Here is an 18,087-nt window from a genome sequence, read left to right on the forward strand (position 1 = left end):
GTGCACAAAAAACATATCTGGCATCGAAATAACGGTTTGTTTTTATTAAGGGTAAACACACTCCCTCTCTCAGTTTGAACCATTTTAAACAAATCTTGGCCTTGGTCATTTCTCTCTATGATTAAATTGTAGATAAAATGACTTCTCACGTTGGCTTCTGTCATAAATAAATACTAAAAGAGCCAGTCTTTTCAACGTCTCCTTGAGGTGTATGGATCCAAAAGATTCATATACCATAAAAGAGCCGAAAGTCCCATCACTAAAGCAGGACTTACAGGCAAGTGGAGACAGCTGGTAGATCTCTTCCAAATCCAGTAGCATTCTATTGAGAAAGGCTTTTAGATGCACCAATTCTTGTCTTGTCAATGAAAAACGGCAATATGGTAGCAAAAGATTGATATGATGTGGATATGATGTGGCTAAGAAGGCTGTGGATTAAATAAAATCTCTAGAAGCAAGATAAGACTCAGTGCTATGACAATTGTTCTGGCTAGTCTGGCTAATCTAGTATAAAATCATTACAGGGGCAACAGTAGCTCAGTTGGTACAGCGATTGTCCACTGATCCGAAGGTTAAAAATGTGACTATTGACAATTTGACTATTTACATTACAAAGCACTCTATGCCAGGAGGTACATGATTTATAATTGTGGCCATTGAAATACCAAAATGAAGACACACTCACTTCTAATGGCTTTACAAGTACAAGTTATTTATATATAATCAAATCCAATATTAAGATGCTTTTGTGTGTCACAGGGGTATTCGCTTCCTCCAAATTCTGCGCATGTTGCATGTGGACCGACAAGGAGGCACGTGGAGACTTCTCGGATCTGTAGTCTTTATTCATCGACAAGTATGACAATATATTACTGTAATCTAGTTTACTGCTGCTTTCTTTCATCAATAATAATGTTTTGATTGTTTTTACAGGAGCTGATCACAACCTTGTACATTGGTTTCCTGGGTCTTATCTTTTCTTCCTACTTTGTCTACTTGGCGGAGAAGGATGCTGTGGATGAGGAAGGAAAGACTGGTTTCTCTAGCTATGCAGATGCCCTGTGGTGGGGAGTGGTAAGGATTTGGATTTTGGATTTTTATAGGAGAAGTGACAGAAAATCTTGCAGTGTACACATGAATTTACTTGCTTTATTTGTCTCCATGAAGATGTTATTGTTTTTGACTAACATGTTCCACACTATGACACTACAGTTTTCAATTTCCATGGAGACAAGAAGGTGACATGGCCAGGTCAGGTTACAGATGAGATTTGATCCCCTCGAAAGTTGCATAGTGAGGCTTTCATAGTTACATTGTAAGAATATTCATTTATTTAAATTTATTGATGGCTGCATTCACATTCAAATCATATGCAAATGTCATTAGCACAGTTTCATAGCCAATAAGTTGTTCAAATGCCGTTTCAAGTAGATCTGCAATGTAAAACTGAAATCTGTAGTAATTTCTGACCTGTTTTTGATTGGCTCTTCATTTGGTTGGTGCTCCACACTCTTGACAGTTACACTTGTGGCAGGTGTGCTCATGTCTTTTGTGGCTTAAGCACGTTTTGTCTCTTCCTTTCTTTGCACAGATTCGAGTTTCCAGGGCAGTTAATTAAACATTTGTGAGTAATGAGAGACCTATGGCAGACTGAAGCACAGGAACAGCAGGTCACAATACAACTGTAATGAACCATTCATCTCTGGGTTTTTCACGCACAAAGAACTTTTCGAGCCCCAATATAAAGTGTCAGTTTCTTTAATTAAAACTTAAATTGTGGGATTACTGCCTCTTATGTAGTACTGGTCTTATGGGTCAGGTAACTCTCTTCTGCTGTATAGAAAGAAGTGGAAAAAGAAGCTAATTTTCAAGTTCAAAGGGGCATCACAATTTTGCATCCTTGTTTTTGCATAAGAATACAGTTTAGAGGCTATGGTCTGGTACAGCTGTCTGGTACTTATTAAATGAGCGTAGTAATTCAGCTCCTAGACTGGAAATATGCAAATCATTTCCCGATTCCTTTGGCTTATTTTGGTTTTGTTTCATATTTAGAATGGGCAGGTGCAGAGGAAAAGCCAGTGCTATGATTCATATCCCCTCTCAAACACACCAGAAACACCCTGTAGAACAAAGTGTAGTGTACAAAGGTCTGAGACGTCATTGTTCCAAGACATCATAAAATAGTTACACATCACTAAGAGTTCCTAAAGAGAGTGGACCTATTTTTGTCTCATTTCTTGGTTGGGTTACATTGTTGAACGAATAAGAACTTATGTAAAGGTGTCTGACAAAAGACATTTAAGTGCGTGTAATATAATGGTCTAGTTCATTTTAAATACTTTGCAGCAGTCTATACTTATGGTCTCTTTCCTAACATATAACTAACATCCAAAATATTCACTGCAATGACTTTATAAGCGCTTTTTACAACTTTCAGAGGCCAGAGGTAATGCTAACAACAACTAGCATGCCAACAGCGTAACACCTTTACATGCTTGTTCACAGATGATAATTAGATGCAGACAGCACACAGTGGTCTAATTTTGACCCTAAGTGCTGGTTTTACTGGGGCAAGATTAATTTTACTGTATTATTTGGGGGAAAAAATATTACTCCTACTCTGTTTTTCTGTTCAAAGCACTTTCACTACAGATTTGACACCTTTGTAAACAATGGCACTTCTGTGACCTTTCTGCAGATGTGAAGCAGGTTTTTCCCTTTATTCCTAAGCACCACTCATCTTGTATTGTAAGAATAAGGTTGTTTATTCATCACGTTTGTAGATGCCGTGTGAGGCTCTCTCTTCTACTTTTCCAAATCCTCTTTAAGGATCTCACCTTACAACAGCCTTTTTATGCTTCACAGTCCATGGACACCCTCTGTAAGGAGCTATAGTACTGAACGTGTCACCATTGGCTTGCTTTTCAGAGCTAGTGACTATGCAAATGCAAGAGTGATTTCATCCAATTCTTACACTCTGGATTAGAGGTTACAAAGTGTATTTGAGAGAATAGAGAATAGAGCTGTGAAAATCTGACAATAGTTAGTTTTTTGAAAGAGATTGGTACAAAGTATACTTATATAGACATATAGAGTTTAATATAACATTGGTTTACTGTTTTTTTGTTTTTTTGGCACTTGCAGGTCACAGTGACCACAATCGGTTATGGAGACAAGATCCCCCAGACATGGATTGGGAAAGCTATCGCGTCCTGTTTCAGTGTCTTCGCCATCTCCTTCTTTGCTCTACCTGCTGTAATAACCACTATTATACCATATTTATTTGTATTATGCACTTACTATTGACTCTATTAAAACAGTTTTTCATTATCAGGGAATTTTGGGCTCAGGTTTTGCCCTGAAAGTTCAGCAAAAGCAAAGACAGAAACACTTCAACAGACAGATTCCAGCAGCAGCCTCGCTCATCCAGGTTTGAAATTACACTTTTGTTACGGTCCCTGAAACTCATTCTTAAATAAATTCAAATGTTTTCATGCAGACTCTTTGGAGATGTTATTCAGTAGAGAAACCGTGTGGTGGGACTTCGACCTGGAAAATGTATGTCCTTACCCCACAGGCAGTTAATACAGTGGACTTAGACGGCTCCAGTCCCAGCATCAGGAAACTCAACTTACCAGTGAGTTTACTTTTCGTAGTATAAGCTGTTGGCTACTTACTTTTATTTTTCCCATTCTATGTTCTGTTGATATGGCGTTGTAATAAACTTTGAGTATATTTAGGTAACAGTTTCTCATAGTTAATGAGTTTGCACCACAGTGGGCATGGTGGCAGAGCGGTTAGCAACCTCTCAGCAAGAATCCAACTACTTTATCTTAGTTTCTGCATGCACTCCATGTGCTATGTACTGAATACTTCTCTCTGAAAATTTTTTATTTGCTACCAGTAGTAAATTGGTTGGTGAGAATATATTTCTGTGTTAGTAGGAAAGCTACTAGCATTTTTCTGTAGTAGTGGTACTCAAACTCCTGTGTCATACTCCTCCTGTGGGTTACACCTTGTTTTGACATATTTTAGACGTAGCTCAGACACAGGTAACACTTTGTATAAACAAACCTAATTTATTATTGCCATGGGGATGAATAAAAGTAATTCTGATTAAGAACTGGTAGTTCTCAGATATCCAAATATTTCTATTCGGTATATTTTTTTGAAATGTTTGAGAACCATATGTCTATTTTTGGCCTGATCCCTATAACCATAACACTAAGACTAACTTTATTTTCATCTCTGGTACATAGCTGGTCCCAAAACCATCTTGCATAAAACTCTACCTGAATAAATTTCCCATCAGCTCTTACTCATAGACGTTCACACATCACGTAGGCCACAGTTGCACCCTGCGGCCGCAGCTCCAGGATGACTCTGGGCTTTTGTCTGGGCTGGACAAAGAGCCAGTCAGTGGAGATGATGTCACCGCCGCCTTTCTCATGGGACCAAACCTTTGTCTAGTTCAACAACAACAAAAAAATCTTTGTGTAGCATTGAACTCTCATGCATCCGCTCCTTTCTGTTTCTGCATGTGATTCTATCGTACTTCTTAGAAAAAAAATAGTTTTATCTGCATTTGTGCCTTTGCTTTGTGCTCAGAACGAGCACCGAGCTAACTTTACTTACCATAATGAATGACTTTTATACTTCTTATGTATTTTTTAAAATCAAAAAGTATAGCTGACATCATTACATTTAGGATATACTAACAATCCTGGTTAGTTTTTCCTACTTTTTAATTTAGGTTCTTGTTTTTACTTCCTGGTTGTACACAGGCACCAGATATGACATATGTAGAAGTAATGCCACAACTGTTTGCAACCATAGCAGCCATTGTAAACAAGAGCCAGCACTTAGACAAGTAAAAATAAATGACAGCACCTTTACTTTGTTAAATGAAGATTTAAATAGCCAAAAAATCATATTCCTTCTTCATAAATTAAAAAGTAGAACTCAGTACTACTTCCCATATTTTTGTATTTTTCTTATCAACTTTTTCCCCCAAACTGATTTAAAACTGTGATAAATATTTTCCATATTTACTATTCCACCAAACCAAAGTAATAATTAGAAAAACATGAAAATTTGCCATATGCACTTTAATGTGGCTTGAAAGGGCAGATTCACCTCTTTTTTATGAATTTTCCCACGACCCCCATAATGAGCTATTAAGCTGTTTACAATTAATTGCTGGCACATTATAAACATTCAAATCTGATCCAATAGTTTTATGTAAAGGCCATTCCCATAACAGTTGGGTAATTAGTGTGGGAACTGGCACCATTTTAATCACCTTCTAGATAATACAGAAACTCGGGCACAGGGCACAGAGCTGTGACCTCAAGCTCTGACCAGACATCCCGGATGATTCAAAATGATCTACTTTCACACACAAAACTAATTTGTCTAGTTACAATGTGTATTTTGTAGAAATTCGGCCACTGCTTTTGCCCCATCTGTCAACACTCAGGGACCCCTCTCTAGAATTTCAGCTAGTATCTGGTCATGATTATGTAACTAGAGGATTAGCTTACTGCGTATTTTAGGTTCAGGGGGAAACTAAAGTACCTAAAGGAAACCAATTCAGACACAGGAAGAACATGCAAACTCCACATAAAAAGGAAGTCCAGGAATCAAACTTGGGACCATCTTGTTGTGTGTCTCTGTCCCAAAAAGCCAGGGTTCTCCTTGAATTGTACCAGTCCCAAGTGACAGTCAGTAGTGTTGCATTAGGGAGGGTCTCATCATCTTTAAATGTGTATCTAAATTAACCTGCACTGGTACACTTTCTAAGATTTTATTTTTTGTGTCCATAGAGCTTTTGGAAATCTGATCCCAATTTCACGTGTTGATCAAACCCTTTGACTTTTCCTCCAGAAGAGAGGCACCAAAAGGCGGTTAAAGTCTCGTGGTAATGGGTCTATGGGGGCCCCCTCAGAGAGAGCAGTGTCCATCCCTCAGATCACATATGACCACATCGACGACTCCATGGAGAAGAAAGACGTGTCCTATTTCCTTGAGGAGCCTAGGGGAGCCGTCGAAGGTACTACACTTTTCTGCAGTGACTTTGTGGTTCAGTAAGACATGTACCTGCTGAGGGATTAACAAATCTACTTATTGTATTTGAGCTAAATATTTGTCTGGGATCCAAAATACACACTTCTCCAATACTTTAGGAAGATGTGAGTCTGGTCATTAGTGAGTCTCTGAATTCAGATAAGCAAGGTTGAAAAAATTTGCCAATTAGCCAATCAAGGACACAAATGGTTTCTCTGCTTATAAAGAAAAAAGAAAGGGGAAAAAAATGATGGGAATGAAAAACATCTCTGTTAAACTGACATGAGGCAAATTTCATTTATTTCAAAATGATTTGGTTTTTGGTCTGGTCTTCCCAAACCCAAGATGGCTACCAGGTGTCTCAAAAGGCAGCTGAAACCATTACGGTCTGAGCTGTAATTAGAGGTCATGGTTACAAGCTCTTTACTGCCTCACTTGTCCAATGTTACCCACAGAGATGCAAGCAGCTTAAATAAGAAAAGACTTTAGGCTTTTAACACTACAAATACAAACGTTTATTTATTTAGCCTACTCGAATATATAAAGAGACTCCAGTCAGCACGTTGGTTCAAACAGGGCAGCCGGACTTGTAACTGCGTGAGACACCTTGCTTAAAATAGTTCACATCACTGGCTTAGTAGGAGTTGCTTCGACTTCCTGTTTTTAAAAGCCAGTCAGGTCAAATAAACTGACCCAGACTTCAGGTTCATAAACAGACTTAATGAGTTTTTCCTGTCCAAGTGTGCAATCATAAACCGAAGACGAACATTAACCTTAGACTTAATATAGACTTGGCATCTCCAGAACTGCACCCATTTGAAGCAAAATTGATTTCAATGTGTTAAGTGTAAACTAGACCTTAATTACATTCATTGTAAATATGCTACTAAATATGTAACTTTTGTGGTGGACTGGTGGTATTGCATTTCTTGGAAGGTTCCACCGTATGGTATTAAGTCTGTCTATCTCAATGGAAAAAAGTAGGCGATCCCACAAGATCAGATTACAAGTAAGATCTGTGGAGAGGTCATCTCACAGTGAGAATGCTTGTTCAAGGTGTTTGTTTTAGCAATAAAAACATTTGTAAATGAAGCAATGCAAAAGTTTAATGCCATATAGTGAGACATTCCGGTAGTAGACCCCCACCAAAAAGTTACATAGTGCACCTTTAATTCCCATAATCATAATCTAATGTGTTTGTTTAAATCATGGATATTCAGGGTGAATTCTTCTCTCAGACAGAAAACACATTGTTCCACTTTGTGATGTCATGTGGAAGTGTGTTTTTAAACTCCATACATCTTCACTAGAATCATTTGGATAATTTTAGCTCTGAAATTGCCAATCTCTACTAAACAAAAGGTAAAAGACAGTCAAGAATACACACTTTTAAAAACTGTTAACTTGAAAACTACCACTACATGACATCAGAAGGTGGAACAGAGCATTTTCAGCTTTGGAGAAGTAGACAGCCTAATAATAAAGCACTACTCAAACATGCGTGGATTAAACAAAATACGCTTAAAGCTCACAAGAATCAATTTTGTATAAGACAGGGCCTTTAACTGTTACCAATCCCAAGACCTTTGCACTTACCACTGATTGTACCAAACTCAAATATAGAGATGTATCAGAAAAACAAATGAAAAACAGTAAGAATGCATGTTCAAGGTGTTTAAATATTGGTTATTTTAACTATGTTTTTTCTGTATTTGCAGGACTAACCAGAATGTTCCGACAAACAGGCAAGTCTCCTACTCAGTTCTTCAATGTAACACACATAATTATCTTTTTAATTGGCTAATAAGCTGTGAGGGTCTTTTTGGGTAACATGATAGGAGATTGATGCAAAAAACCTCGAGTACTCTTAAAAAGCCAAAAGTAGACAAATGTAGAACTTCTTTCCCTCCTTTCAAAGCACATCGAGTTAATCATTAGCTAACCAGCCTTTTAATGTGCTCCAGACAGTATTTCAATTAGACTGTGTGACTGGGCTTTTGTCCCGGACCGGACCAAACCAGAGCCAGACTGGGACCCTGGTACTGGTTCTTCTGCCAAGTTCAAGTCCAGAACCAGGGCTGGCACTAGACCACGGGGGCACAGACTGCGACAGGACAGAGAGGGAGGGAGGGGCATGTGAAGTTGATAAGAGTTTATTGTAGAGCTTCACTGGTCAGAAATAAACTGCTCATTGTATGGTTTAGTCAATGGAGAGATTATAGCTTCATTTATCTGTCTGGTTTCATCCAATTCTTGTCTGGGAGATACCAAATACCCATATCTTCTGCTAAATCAGATTTTAAAGGTGCCCATGTATTTTTATCTGGTACGGCATTAAACATATCTATCTCAATGTCACCAGAAATAAAATAAGGTCAATATAAAAGAAACATAGTGCACTTTTAAGCTGTTTTTCATTATCCTTTTAGTACTATTCCAAACCAAATTATATCTGATTATATCTGACTACTTTATGGAGTTTGACCTACTTTATCTCCTGATAAAAAAAAAAAAAAATACCAATATTGTTAGTAGAAAGTGCAAATAAGAGATGTTACAGTAACTTGCAAGGGAACACTGATCAAACATCTGTCATCTGTGTAGTCTTTATGGGAGAGTGAACAAGAGGAAGGTACTGTTTATAAAGTCTGGTTTTGTTTTGGTTTCCTCTCTGATAGGCAGCCTTTCACCTTTAAATGAAAAAAGGCGATTTTAAGCAAATGTTGGTTTTGGCTAGGATTTAGGTTTTTCTGTTAGTAAGATAATAGTACACTTGTGTAGTGTTAGTGTATAGCTTTCACTGTACATTTCTGTTCACACTCTTTCCAAAAAAAATCCCCAAAAGCTTATTTCCTCTTAATCTGTGTTTACATTTCTGATGTTTCTTCTTGTTTGCATGACCTCAGGCCCTCCACTCCACTCTTGGTCATCTTTCACTCTGAGCTGCCCTTCATCTCCAGGTACTTTCAGTTTCTCTGCGGGACCCTAACCCTACTGGCAATTTTACTACTGTAAACATATACTGTACTAGTCAAGCAGAGTATCATTACACACAAAAAATATCAAGTAGAAGTAGAAAGTATTGGTCTAAGATATTGTTCATGTAAGAGTATGTTGGGGACTACTCAAGTAAGAACAACTGTCTGGACAAAACATCAGATTTTTCATTTGTTAGTTAACTTAATGTAATAGCAATGACAAAACATACATAAACCTACACACACTTCAACCAAGGAACTATATGTATTTCAATTTTTTTCATTTTTTTCATTGCCCCATTTTTATTATTATGTTGATTTCTACTTAACTTTTAGGCTGCTGTCAAGTACTGATAAAAATGAGCTTAAATCAGCTAAACATAACTCTAGCTAACATATATTGTTTAGAGTGATGTGCTATGAAGCTTTTCAAATAAATACATAATTTCAAAATATCTTTCACAGTGAAGAAGAATCTGGACAACAGCATGTCCATCGATATCTCCCGGGCCAACAGCCTGACGGATGAGCTGGACTGCATGAGCGAGGACATACCGCTGCCTGTCGTCACGGACAACACACAGTAAGTCCCGCCCCTCATCCATCAAACTGCACTGACCCCTACTCTCTGTACGTAATACTGATTTCTCCACTCGTCATAGCACGCCAGCACCTTTTGTGCGCGCGCTCCAGTGCCGCTCCACTTGCTTTTTTAAATCAAGTTGTTTTGTTGAACTCACTTGTGGGCTAAAGAAGCACTCAAGGACCCAGGCCATATCAGGTTAGAGTTATAAAAGAGGATTATTCTTTCAGTTTGGTGGGAAATGTCAAGAAATCTCTCTCCAAAGGTTGTCAGACTTGTTAAACAATCGAGTGTTCTGTCTCATACTTGTAGAAGACAGTTAGTAATAGTATTTTGTTTTAGGGTACACAGTAAATAGTTAAGTATTGGTACTGCTTGTTGGCATGTGTTTGGCAGTGATTCAAGCCTTATAGACACAACTCAAGTTCAAACTAAGGATCAGAATGTGGAGAAAGGGTCAGTTGTGTTTACGTTATAGAATTTGATGTTGTAATTTCAGATGGAAGGCAAAGACCTGTGTAACTTTAAAGGGAAATTAAAAGTTCTTGAAAGAAATACCAAACTGTATTATACTGAATGTGTTAGAGATTGGCTCCACAAATTTCACTTTTTTTTTGTACTGAGGACCAGTTTTTGTTTCATATGGAAAGGACCAGTAATTACAGAGGTATTAATCACAAACCAGGACAAAACATCTGCATTTTGACAGTTGAAAGACTGAATTCCTCAAGCCCAATTTTAAACTATAGGCAGAATACTGTAACTTCACATATTTCTGGAGAACAATCTCAACTTGGCCTCATGACAAGGATGAGTCAGCAAATAATTACAGGTAAGAGGTAAGAGGAGTCAGCATTGTTCTTGAAGCCATAACATCTTTGAAGCAGTATGATCAATATTGCACTTGATCTGTATTACTATTGAATTGACCTTATTTTAATTGATTATTTTTTCAGACCAAGATTTTGTTTATTTTCATACCTGCTCACGTGATGTTACTGTGATGTGTCCTGTCAGCTGATTTAAACAGGTTTTTCAGTCCGACTTCTTCAGGACTGGAACAGAGTCCTGAAGAAGTCGGACTCTGTTCCAGTCCTGAAAGAGAACAACAAACACCGTCGCTGGAATGAGGAGGCAATTGAAATAAGGAAATTCAGCCACGGGACTATAAACCGGGACGAGGGGGTCTTTTTACTCTCACGCACCTGGGATGCTGTCCTTAAGAAGTTGAACTGCAGATGGCGCTGTCGTCCTGCCTTCACCGGTAGAAGACAGCGCCAAAACCTGTTTAAATCAGCTGACCGGATACAGTGATTACTTTGAGGAAGAGCACGAGTGAGCAGTTGAAACTGTCAGGTATGAAAACAAACTAAACCTTGGTCTGCAAAAAGAATCTATTAAAATAAATTAACGGAAGACCAGATGAACCTCACTGGACTGTTGATTTCAGTTGTAGTACTGGCAGATCACATTACTGACTAGAGACACCGAATGCCTTGATATGTCCCTGTTTAGCTGCCTTCAAGCGCAGTAAAGTGCATTTTGATTAATTGTGTAGCATTGCTTGTTGTTGCTCATTGTAGTACTATTCAACTTAATGTTTTGGGTGCAATGGCGGCATTTAGTGAGATGGAGTTATGAAGATTTATAACATTATGTACCATAGGTTGCCAGAAATATTTTTTTGCTCAACTTTAAGTGTGTGACTGAAATCTTACCGCCTTGTCTTTCTAAAATTAAAATCAGCAGATCTTAATTATTTTAGTCTGATTCAAATGGAAAGATACAAATATGGAGCAGATTTCTAAAGATCACATGGCAGCTATAAATATTTGTACTACTACTTATAAGTACTATGTTTTTTCTGTTGCACATCAGAGAACTAGAGGATTTTCAGTTTCCAGTTAGGATTTTGATACGTCATGAGTTGAGAGATATGAGAATCTCTATAATCTCCGCCCTTGTGTGTGTATATGTGTGCGCTGTTTGCCCGGCTGTTGTGGCACTGGTCAGCTGGTGCAGTGCGAGCCCCTCCCATAACAGCTGCCTTGTTTTGCCCCTGGTGTCACGCCATCAAGGGCAGCACCGTCATTTGGCTTCTTATCAGGAAATCTACATCGTTCCACCCACAATCCCTCAGGCTGGAAATATAAATAAAGATTTTCATATATAACTGGAGAGAACTGGACTGAAAAAAAGTTATGTAATGGATAAAATGGTCAATTAAAATCACTGTATAAAGCAGCAGTATTATAATACATTTCATTTTGTGAAATTGACAATTTATGGACTTTATGGAAACAACATTTTGTAACAAACCAAGCTATATTTATTTTTTACTGAAAATTTAAATAATGACCTAAACATAAAACGTATTTACTGAATTAGCTATGGATAGTTTTAACTTTTACAGATTTACTGATATTGATATAAAGATTTTAAAATCTATAGCAAGGCCAACAAGCTGTACTGAAGTTCACATATTAAATTATAACTTTTGTAAAAATATTACAATGTGTAAAAAAATGTGAAGATACAGCTGCATCTTGAGCTCCGTTGCTTTTCTTTTTCCATTTGAACTCATTCGTCAAATTTAAATGTATTAAATGTATATAATATTTTTTTACGTTGGCATAATATTACCACCTATATTTTGTTCATCTTTAGATGCATATATAAGCATATTTCATGATGGTAACAATAATTATGTAATTGACAGCTGAACATAGATCATTGCTAAAACTAATCAAACATCAGTTAGATTATTTCACAAGTTTTATTGTTAACGTTACTGTGTTTGTTGTTATGCATGTTGTTGTTATACATGCAAGTTGTACATTGAAATGTCATAGATCAAATTCATGAAGAACAAGTAGCCTCCCTAATCACTGAATAAATCCACATTAAATGTCTCTATGTGGGCTGTAGAGTTGCAAAGGAAGTGGTGCATGTAGTATCTGCACGCACTCATCTTGTCTAAACCAAAACACAAACACACATCTCCTGATACAGTCCAAACAGTCAGGCCTGATTTAGCTCAGTGATTGTGTTTTGGTACAGGACTCTCAGAGGACCTCCTGTAGACTGTCACGCTGTGTGCACTTGTCTCTGGGATTTAGTGAATAAAATAATAACAAACGGCAAATAAGTCCAGGCTAGTCCAAGTGCACAAATCCAGGCCTCTCAAGGAATGGGTAAATGTTTCACTCACTCCAAACCGCCCACAAACAGAGGAAGACTATGCAAGCTTTTAAAAGAGAACGTTATATTTTTTTGTTGTCAGCCATTTCTCAAGTAAAAAGTGTTGTAAAATCCCATTTCTAATCCCATGCAAATCCCAATTATGACAATCTTTGCATGATTTAAATTTGATGTTTTTCTATAATCTTTTAGTCCCAAAGAGCAAAAGATGAATTGTTTGCTTGTATTTGTTGTATTTGTATTTGTAAGTAGAAAATATGAAGTTAAGTCAATGCCAGAGCAGAGGCTGCATGCTGCTGTATGTTGCTATAATTCAGTAGCATTTAAAACTTCACTATGCAACTTTTCTGCCACCTGTTTATTAATTCAGTTTATTTTTGTATAGCCAAAAATCACTACAGCAGACGCCTCATAGGGCTCATGCCATTATACGTAACGGTCACGCATCTCCATGGAGACAAGCAGGTGGCATATCCTCCAACTGAAAAGTTACATAATGCACCTTATCACATTTTTAACTGCAACAGTTACCTGCATGAAACAAAATCCTGTAATTGGATGACTTTTCTAATAGCTGAAACATTCAATTTAAAAGAACTATATGTAAGAATTTAATTATGGTTTTAATAAAGTTGTTTATGTTATAATTTGGCATTGTGGTTCTCCGAGATGATTATCCATTCAGAAAGCAGAATGTACCTCACCTGAGTCATTTGGGTTGCCAGTTTAAGAATAAGGAAATGTGTTTATGTGTCCTGTCTGCAGGTTAAGGCACTGGCAACCCAGGTTCAGTTGTGTTTTTTAAACTCTTAGAGCACAGGCTTCATATTCCTAAGGCTAAAATGTAATGTTGCATCAATTGTCTGTTTGCCTATATATTACTTACTAAACTCTTCCACCTTGTACATGAAACATAACGACCCAAAGCCAATCTTCCTGTTTCACAAATCCTCTTCTTCCCACTCCCCTCTGCCCTGTCCCAGACCAGTCTCTGCCCAGTCCCAGCCCACCTGCAGACACAGCTTCATTAGTTCCCCTCTCGAAGCTGGAAATGCAGATAAACAATGACCAGCCAGCCGCTCCACGGGACACTGCAGGCAAAGGCACATGCATCACCAACCGGCCTCTCCAAGAACAGGGGCCCCTCTCTGCTCAGCAACTGGCCCCCTTTGTGCAGCCCTCCGAACAAATTGACTTTTTGTCTGTGTCCCTCTGTATGCCCCTCATGTCCACTGTACTCCAGTATTGATAGCATGGAGGTGCAGCCATCCATCGTCTGCAACCTTATTTGACTTGAAAGCTTTATATAGTTCCATGTTTTGGTAAATGTTGTAAGCCCTTTGCAATTTTGAGTTGTAAATCAAATGTGCAGAGGCAATAAATCGTCTTGATGTTTTAGCTTGCTTGCCTGGTAATTATTAGAATGACAAATTACTGACTAAAATAGTGAGTCTTGAACATAAATAAATGGTTTAGCGTGGAGAGCAGCTGCTGCACTGTGTTGACCTCATGTCAGATTCAGGCATAATTTAAACCTGGTTTTAACCATGATTGCACTGATATAATAAAATACAGTGATTTAGGTTAATGGAAGAATTACCTAATTTTGTAAGTTTGTAAGAGTACAGAGCCAAGAAGTAATACCACAACCCTGAGACCGTATAGAAGCTAGCATTTGTGCAGCAACCTTTTCTGGTTGTCTTGTCCCTGAACTATTTCACTATATTGCATTAAACTTACCTATCTTGCATTTATTCAAGTCAAATCTTTGAGCTCAATATATTGCTACTGAAACTACTATATGCCACCTACACAATAAAAATGTAAAACATATAATGTAACATAATAGTGCTGTGTCAATTCATAACTCATAATTATTCAGCCCTCCCACTGTATTACTGAAAAAAACGCAAAAATCTAAATAAATATTGAGCCTCAAAATATATAGTTTCAGTTTTTATATAAGTTGATGTAGTAATTATCATGACAGGCATAGTCATCTTTCCACATATTTGACCTGTAATTTGGCTTACAGGTCAAATATGTGCTTGTCGCCACTGAGAGAGATAGGTTTAATGTCACACTGCGGAACATTGAGGCAAGGAAATAACATCTTTATAGCGGTAAACAGTAAGCGGATCCTCCACCACCAGAAACGTTACACAGTGCACCTTTAACAGTTTGCCCAAGTTTCATTAAATTTTGTGATAAACACACAGAAACAGTTGGGACCGAAAATTACTAATTGCAACAAAAACAAAACAAAAACTTGGTAGTAAAGATGACCCATTCCTGCGCAGCCAGTATAGACGCTGCCCTGTCTTGGAAGGGCGTGTCGTCTGCTGCCTCTTCCAAGTAGCCTATTAAAAGCACCTGTACAAATACACTCTCCTCTGTACTCTTCTCTCCTCCCTCCTCCTCCTCTCTCTCTTTCTTGTGAATGAAAACACCGGTCCGCAGCAGCAGCACCTGAGCAGGCTGTTTGTATAGGACGTCCCGTAGCCCTGTACCCCTCCTGGCTCTCCCTCTCTCTTTCCCTCTTTCTATCTCTATTCCTCTCCACTCTTTGAGCTCAGGTTTTCAGATGTGTGCCCGGGCGGTTTATTCAGGTGTGGCGACCATCGCTGCCACCGCCCTGCTTCTGAAGTCGGGTCCAGGTGCGGAGCTCCGTGAGAGGGCCCAGTGTTCGACCTAATGGAGGTGAACAGAGGGGCCCTTGATGGAGCCCGTCAGTGGGGCCTTGCGGTTTTGGAGCTCTTACACGCAGAAGGCCAAGACATATACCTGTGTTAATGTGAATCAGTGGTACTCAGCATAAGGTGGAAATACACTTTGAAGTACGTAGGAACAACTGTGCTCGTGTTGCTAGATTTTGTGCTGGTTTGTTCGGTCCTGGTTTGAGCCTGATTTAGTCCTGATGTAGACTTTGTTTGGTCCTGTTTGGTCCACGTTTAGATCCAGGATTTTACCCACTTATCCGCCAGGTAGCCATCACATTGTGGGGACTAAAATCTGTATTCACACTCAATTCATGGGGAACTGCCTCTCTTATAAGGACAAAAATCCTTTATTAGATCAACAACATGACATGATTTAAAGTAAAAATTTGTGTTAAAATAGGTTCATGGTTACGTTAAATGTTTGGTAATCCAGGAAATGTGTCTGTTATAAGTGGCTGTTATGTTCTGAAAAGTAATGTGTGCACATTGAGTCATCTCAGTTACACTTTTTTTTTAATTTCTTTTCCAGATGCCCTTCCTGATTTCATAATTTATATGCAAAGTCAGTTCTTCACAATCAGATCATGAAACAAGCACTTGTCTTACAGAGTTCAAAAGTAAGATAAAATAGATTGTTTACTGTTTACTGTTAGATTTTTAATAGCATTTATGCAAACCATGAATCATGAATGTTGCAGTTCTCAAGAATTCACACTTCCTCAATAATACCAAGTAACAACTCATTTGCATTTTATCTTAGACCACGTTGGCTGCTTTTCTATTCTTTACTGGAAACCTCTAACCACACAGTTCTTGGTGGATATTTTCACCATTTCAGTTTTGTCTTTACATAACGCTTTTACAGTAAAAATGTATGTTGTAAGCCAGACAAGGGATTAAAGGAAAGATTAAATATGTCTGCGTGTGCTGATCTGTGCAATATATTTAGTGCAGATAAAGAGGCAGCACTGGGTTATCGGGTGGACCTTAAATGCCTCTGGAGCCAGACGGTTTAAAGCAGGGAGGACACCCGCAGTGGTAAATCAAAGCACAAGGAACAGGTACACTACAGATAGAAATGGGCAAAAGACAGTGCAGTCAGATGCATTTGAAGTCACTTAGATGTTATTGTTTTTCTTACTGTTCATTAATTGGAGTGTTTAAATGCATGCATCGTAAAAATGCTTTATTTCATGGCAGCTAGAAGGTGAGATTAGTAGGGACTTTTGAATATATAGTTTCAGCTTTGCTTGGTCTGTACTTCATAATAGGAAATGTAAACTCAAACTTTCTTGGTCTTCTATTTTTTTTTTTTTTTTTTGTAAAATGTCATTATATTTTACCTTTTCAGGATAATATGTGCCCATAATAAATGATACATGTAATTATCACATACAGATCTGTAATATAACTGTTTGCACCAATGCATTTCTTAGCATTATTCTAATATTAGCTATCTATCTCCACATGCGTACTCAGAATTGCTGTATCTTTTTATTGCAGTCTTGAGCATCCCTGAGCTCGGACCAGTATTGTCTAAATTACCGTTGAGCAACTAGCAGTAAACTCAGCAGAAACCTTGGCAGTGGAGGAGGGGCAGTTGATGATCATTCCTCTTTCTCACCAGCAGGCTGCGCTCTGGCACCACTGCCTCACCCTCTCCTCAGTCAGTCCCTCTCTTTCCTTTCTAGTGCAAATTTAATCATTTGCTCTTGTGAGGGTCCAAAGGAAATAGTAAGTGTGGGCCCGAGGCAATGTGAAAATGTGTTTTTAGAAATCTTTTCATGAGTTACGTACTGTACAAACGACTTTAGCCATAACCAATGCAATCAACACCAGTACCACTTAGCCACTGCTTTTCTGGTTCTGTTACTAGTATTACTGCCACATACTAATTTTCCATTCTTTCAGTATTAACATAAACATGAATCTAGGCACTAACAGTAATTCCATTCTTGAAATGTAATTTTTTGTGGTTCATTTTAATATTGTCACGATACTAAAATTTCAAACTTCAATCCAGTGCAATCCAACTTTATTTGTATAGCACTTTTTACCAACACAAAGTCTATAAAAAAGTTGCACTGAGTAGGCACAATATCACTTATCACATTTTGATACAAAGGAATATACTCGATTTTCAATATTGATACCGATTCTGATTCCACAGTGATAATAAAAAACAATAGAATACAATAGAATGTAATTTTCAACTTTAAATCGCAGTACTTTCATAGTACTTTCTTCTATATTACCATGTGGTCTTATATTTGTGTAATCCCTCAGTCGTCCAGGCAGGTTCTATAGTGGTCCATGGACGTATACTAGACTATACTTGTTCTGATACAGCTCAAGATCATTCTAAAGCTATTTAGAAAAGATTCATTTCTGTCCTATGTCCTTTTCTAGTATGGAAACTTGCTCAAGTGAGCATTTAGTTTCAATACTAGTAGTAGTATTAGTATCAGTTAGTATCTTATTTTCGATACTTTTGATAAAGCTAGTTCATTTGTATTTTTACCAGTTCAGTTTCAAGATA

General features: G+C 37.9%; 1 protein-coding gene across 1 annotated transcript in view; it reads left to right on the forward strand.

Moving 5' to 3' along the window:
- kcnq1.2 (potassium voltage-gated channel, KQT-like subfamily, member 1.2) overlaps window positions 1–18,087 on the forward strand; it is a 170,077-nt gene that overhangs the window by 17,748 nt on the left and 134,242 nt on the right. The window contains exons 5-13 of the mRNA XM_055222387.1: window positions 760–856; window positions 934–1,074; window positions 3,145–3,255; window positions 3,335–3,430; window positions 3,500–3,637; window positions 5,887–6,052; window positions 7,785–7,811; window positions 8,973–9,026; window positions 9,510–9,627. Of these exons, the coding sequence (XP_055078362.1) occupies window positions 760–856; window positions 934–1,074; window positions 3,145–3,255; window positions 3,335–3,430; window positions 3,500–3,637; window positions 5,887–6,052; window positions 7,785–7,811; window positions 8,973–9,026; window positions 9,510–9,627 (948 nt within the window). The remainder of the gene's footprint in view (window positions 1–759; window positions 857–933; window positions 1,075–3,144; window positions 3,256–3,334; window positions 3,431–3,499; window positions 3,638–5,886; window positions 6,053–7,784; window positions 7,812–8,972; window positions 9,027–9,509; window positions 9,628–18,087) is intronic.

The sequence above is a fragment of the Periophthalmus magnuspinnatus genome, chromosome 6 (genome assembly GCF_009829125.3).
Source record: "Periophthalmus magnuspinnatus isolate fPerMag1 chromosome 6, fPerMag1.2.pri, whole genome shotgun sequence".
NCBI lineage: Eukaryota > Metazoa > Chordata > Actinopteri > Gobiiformes > Gobiidae > Periophthalmus > Periophthalmus magnuspinnatus.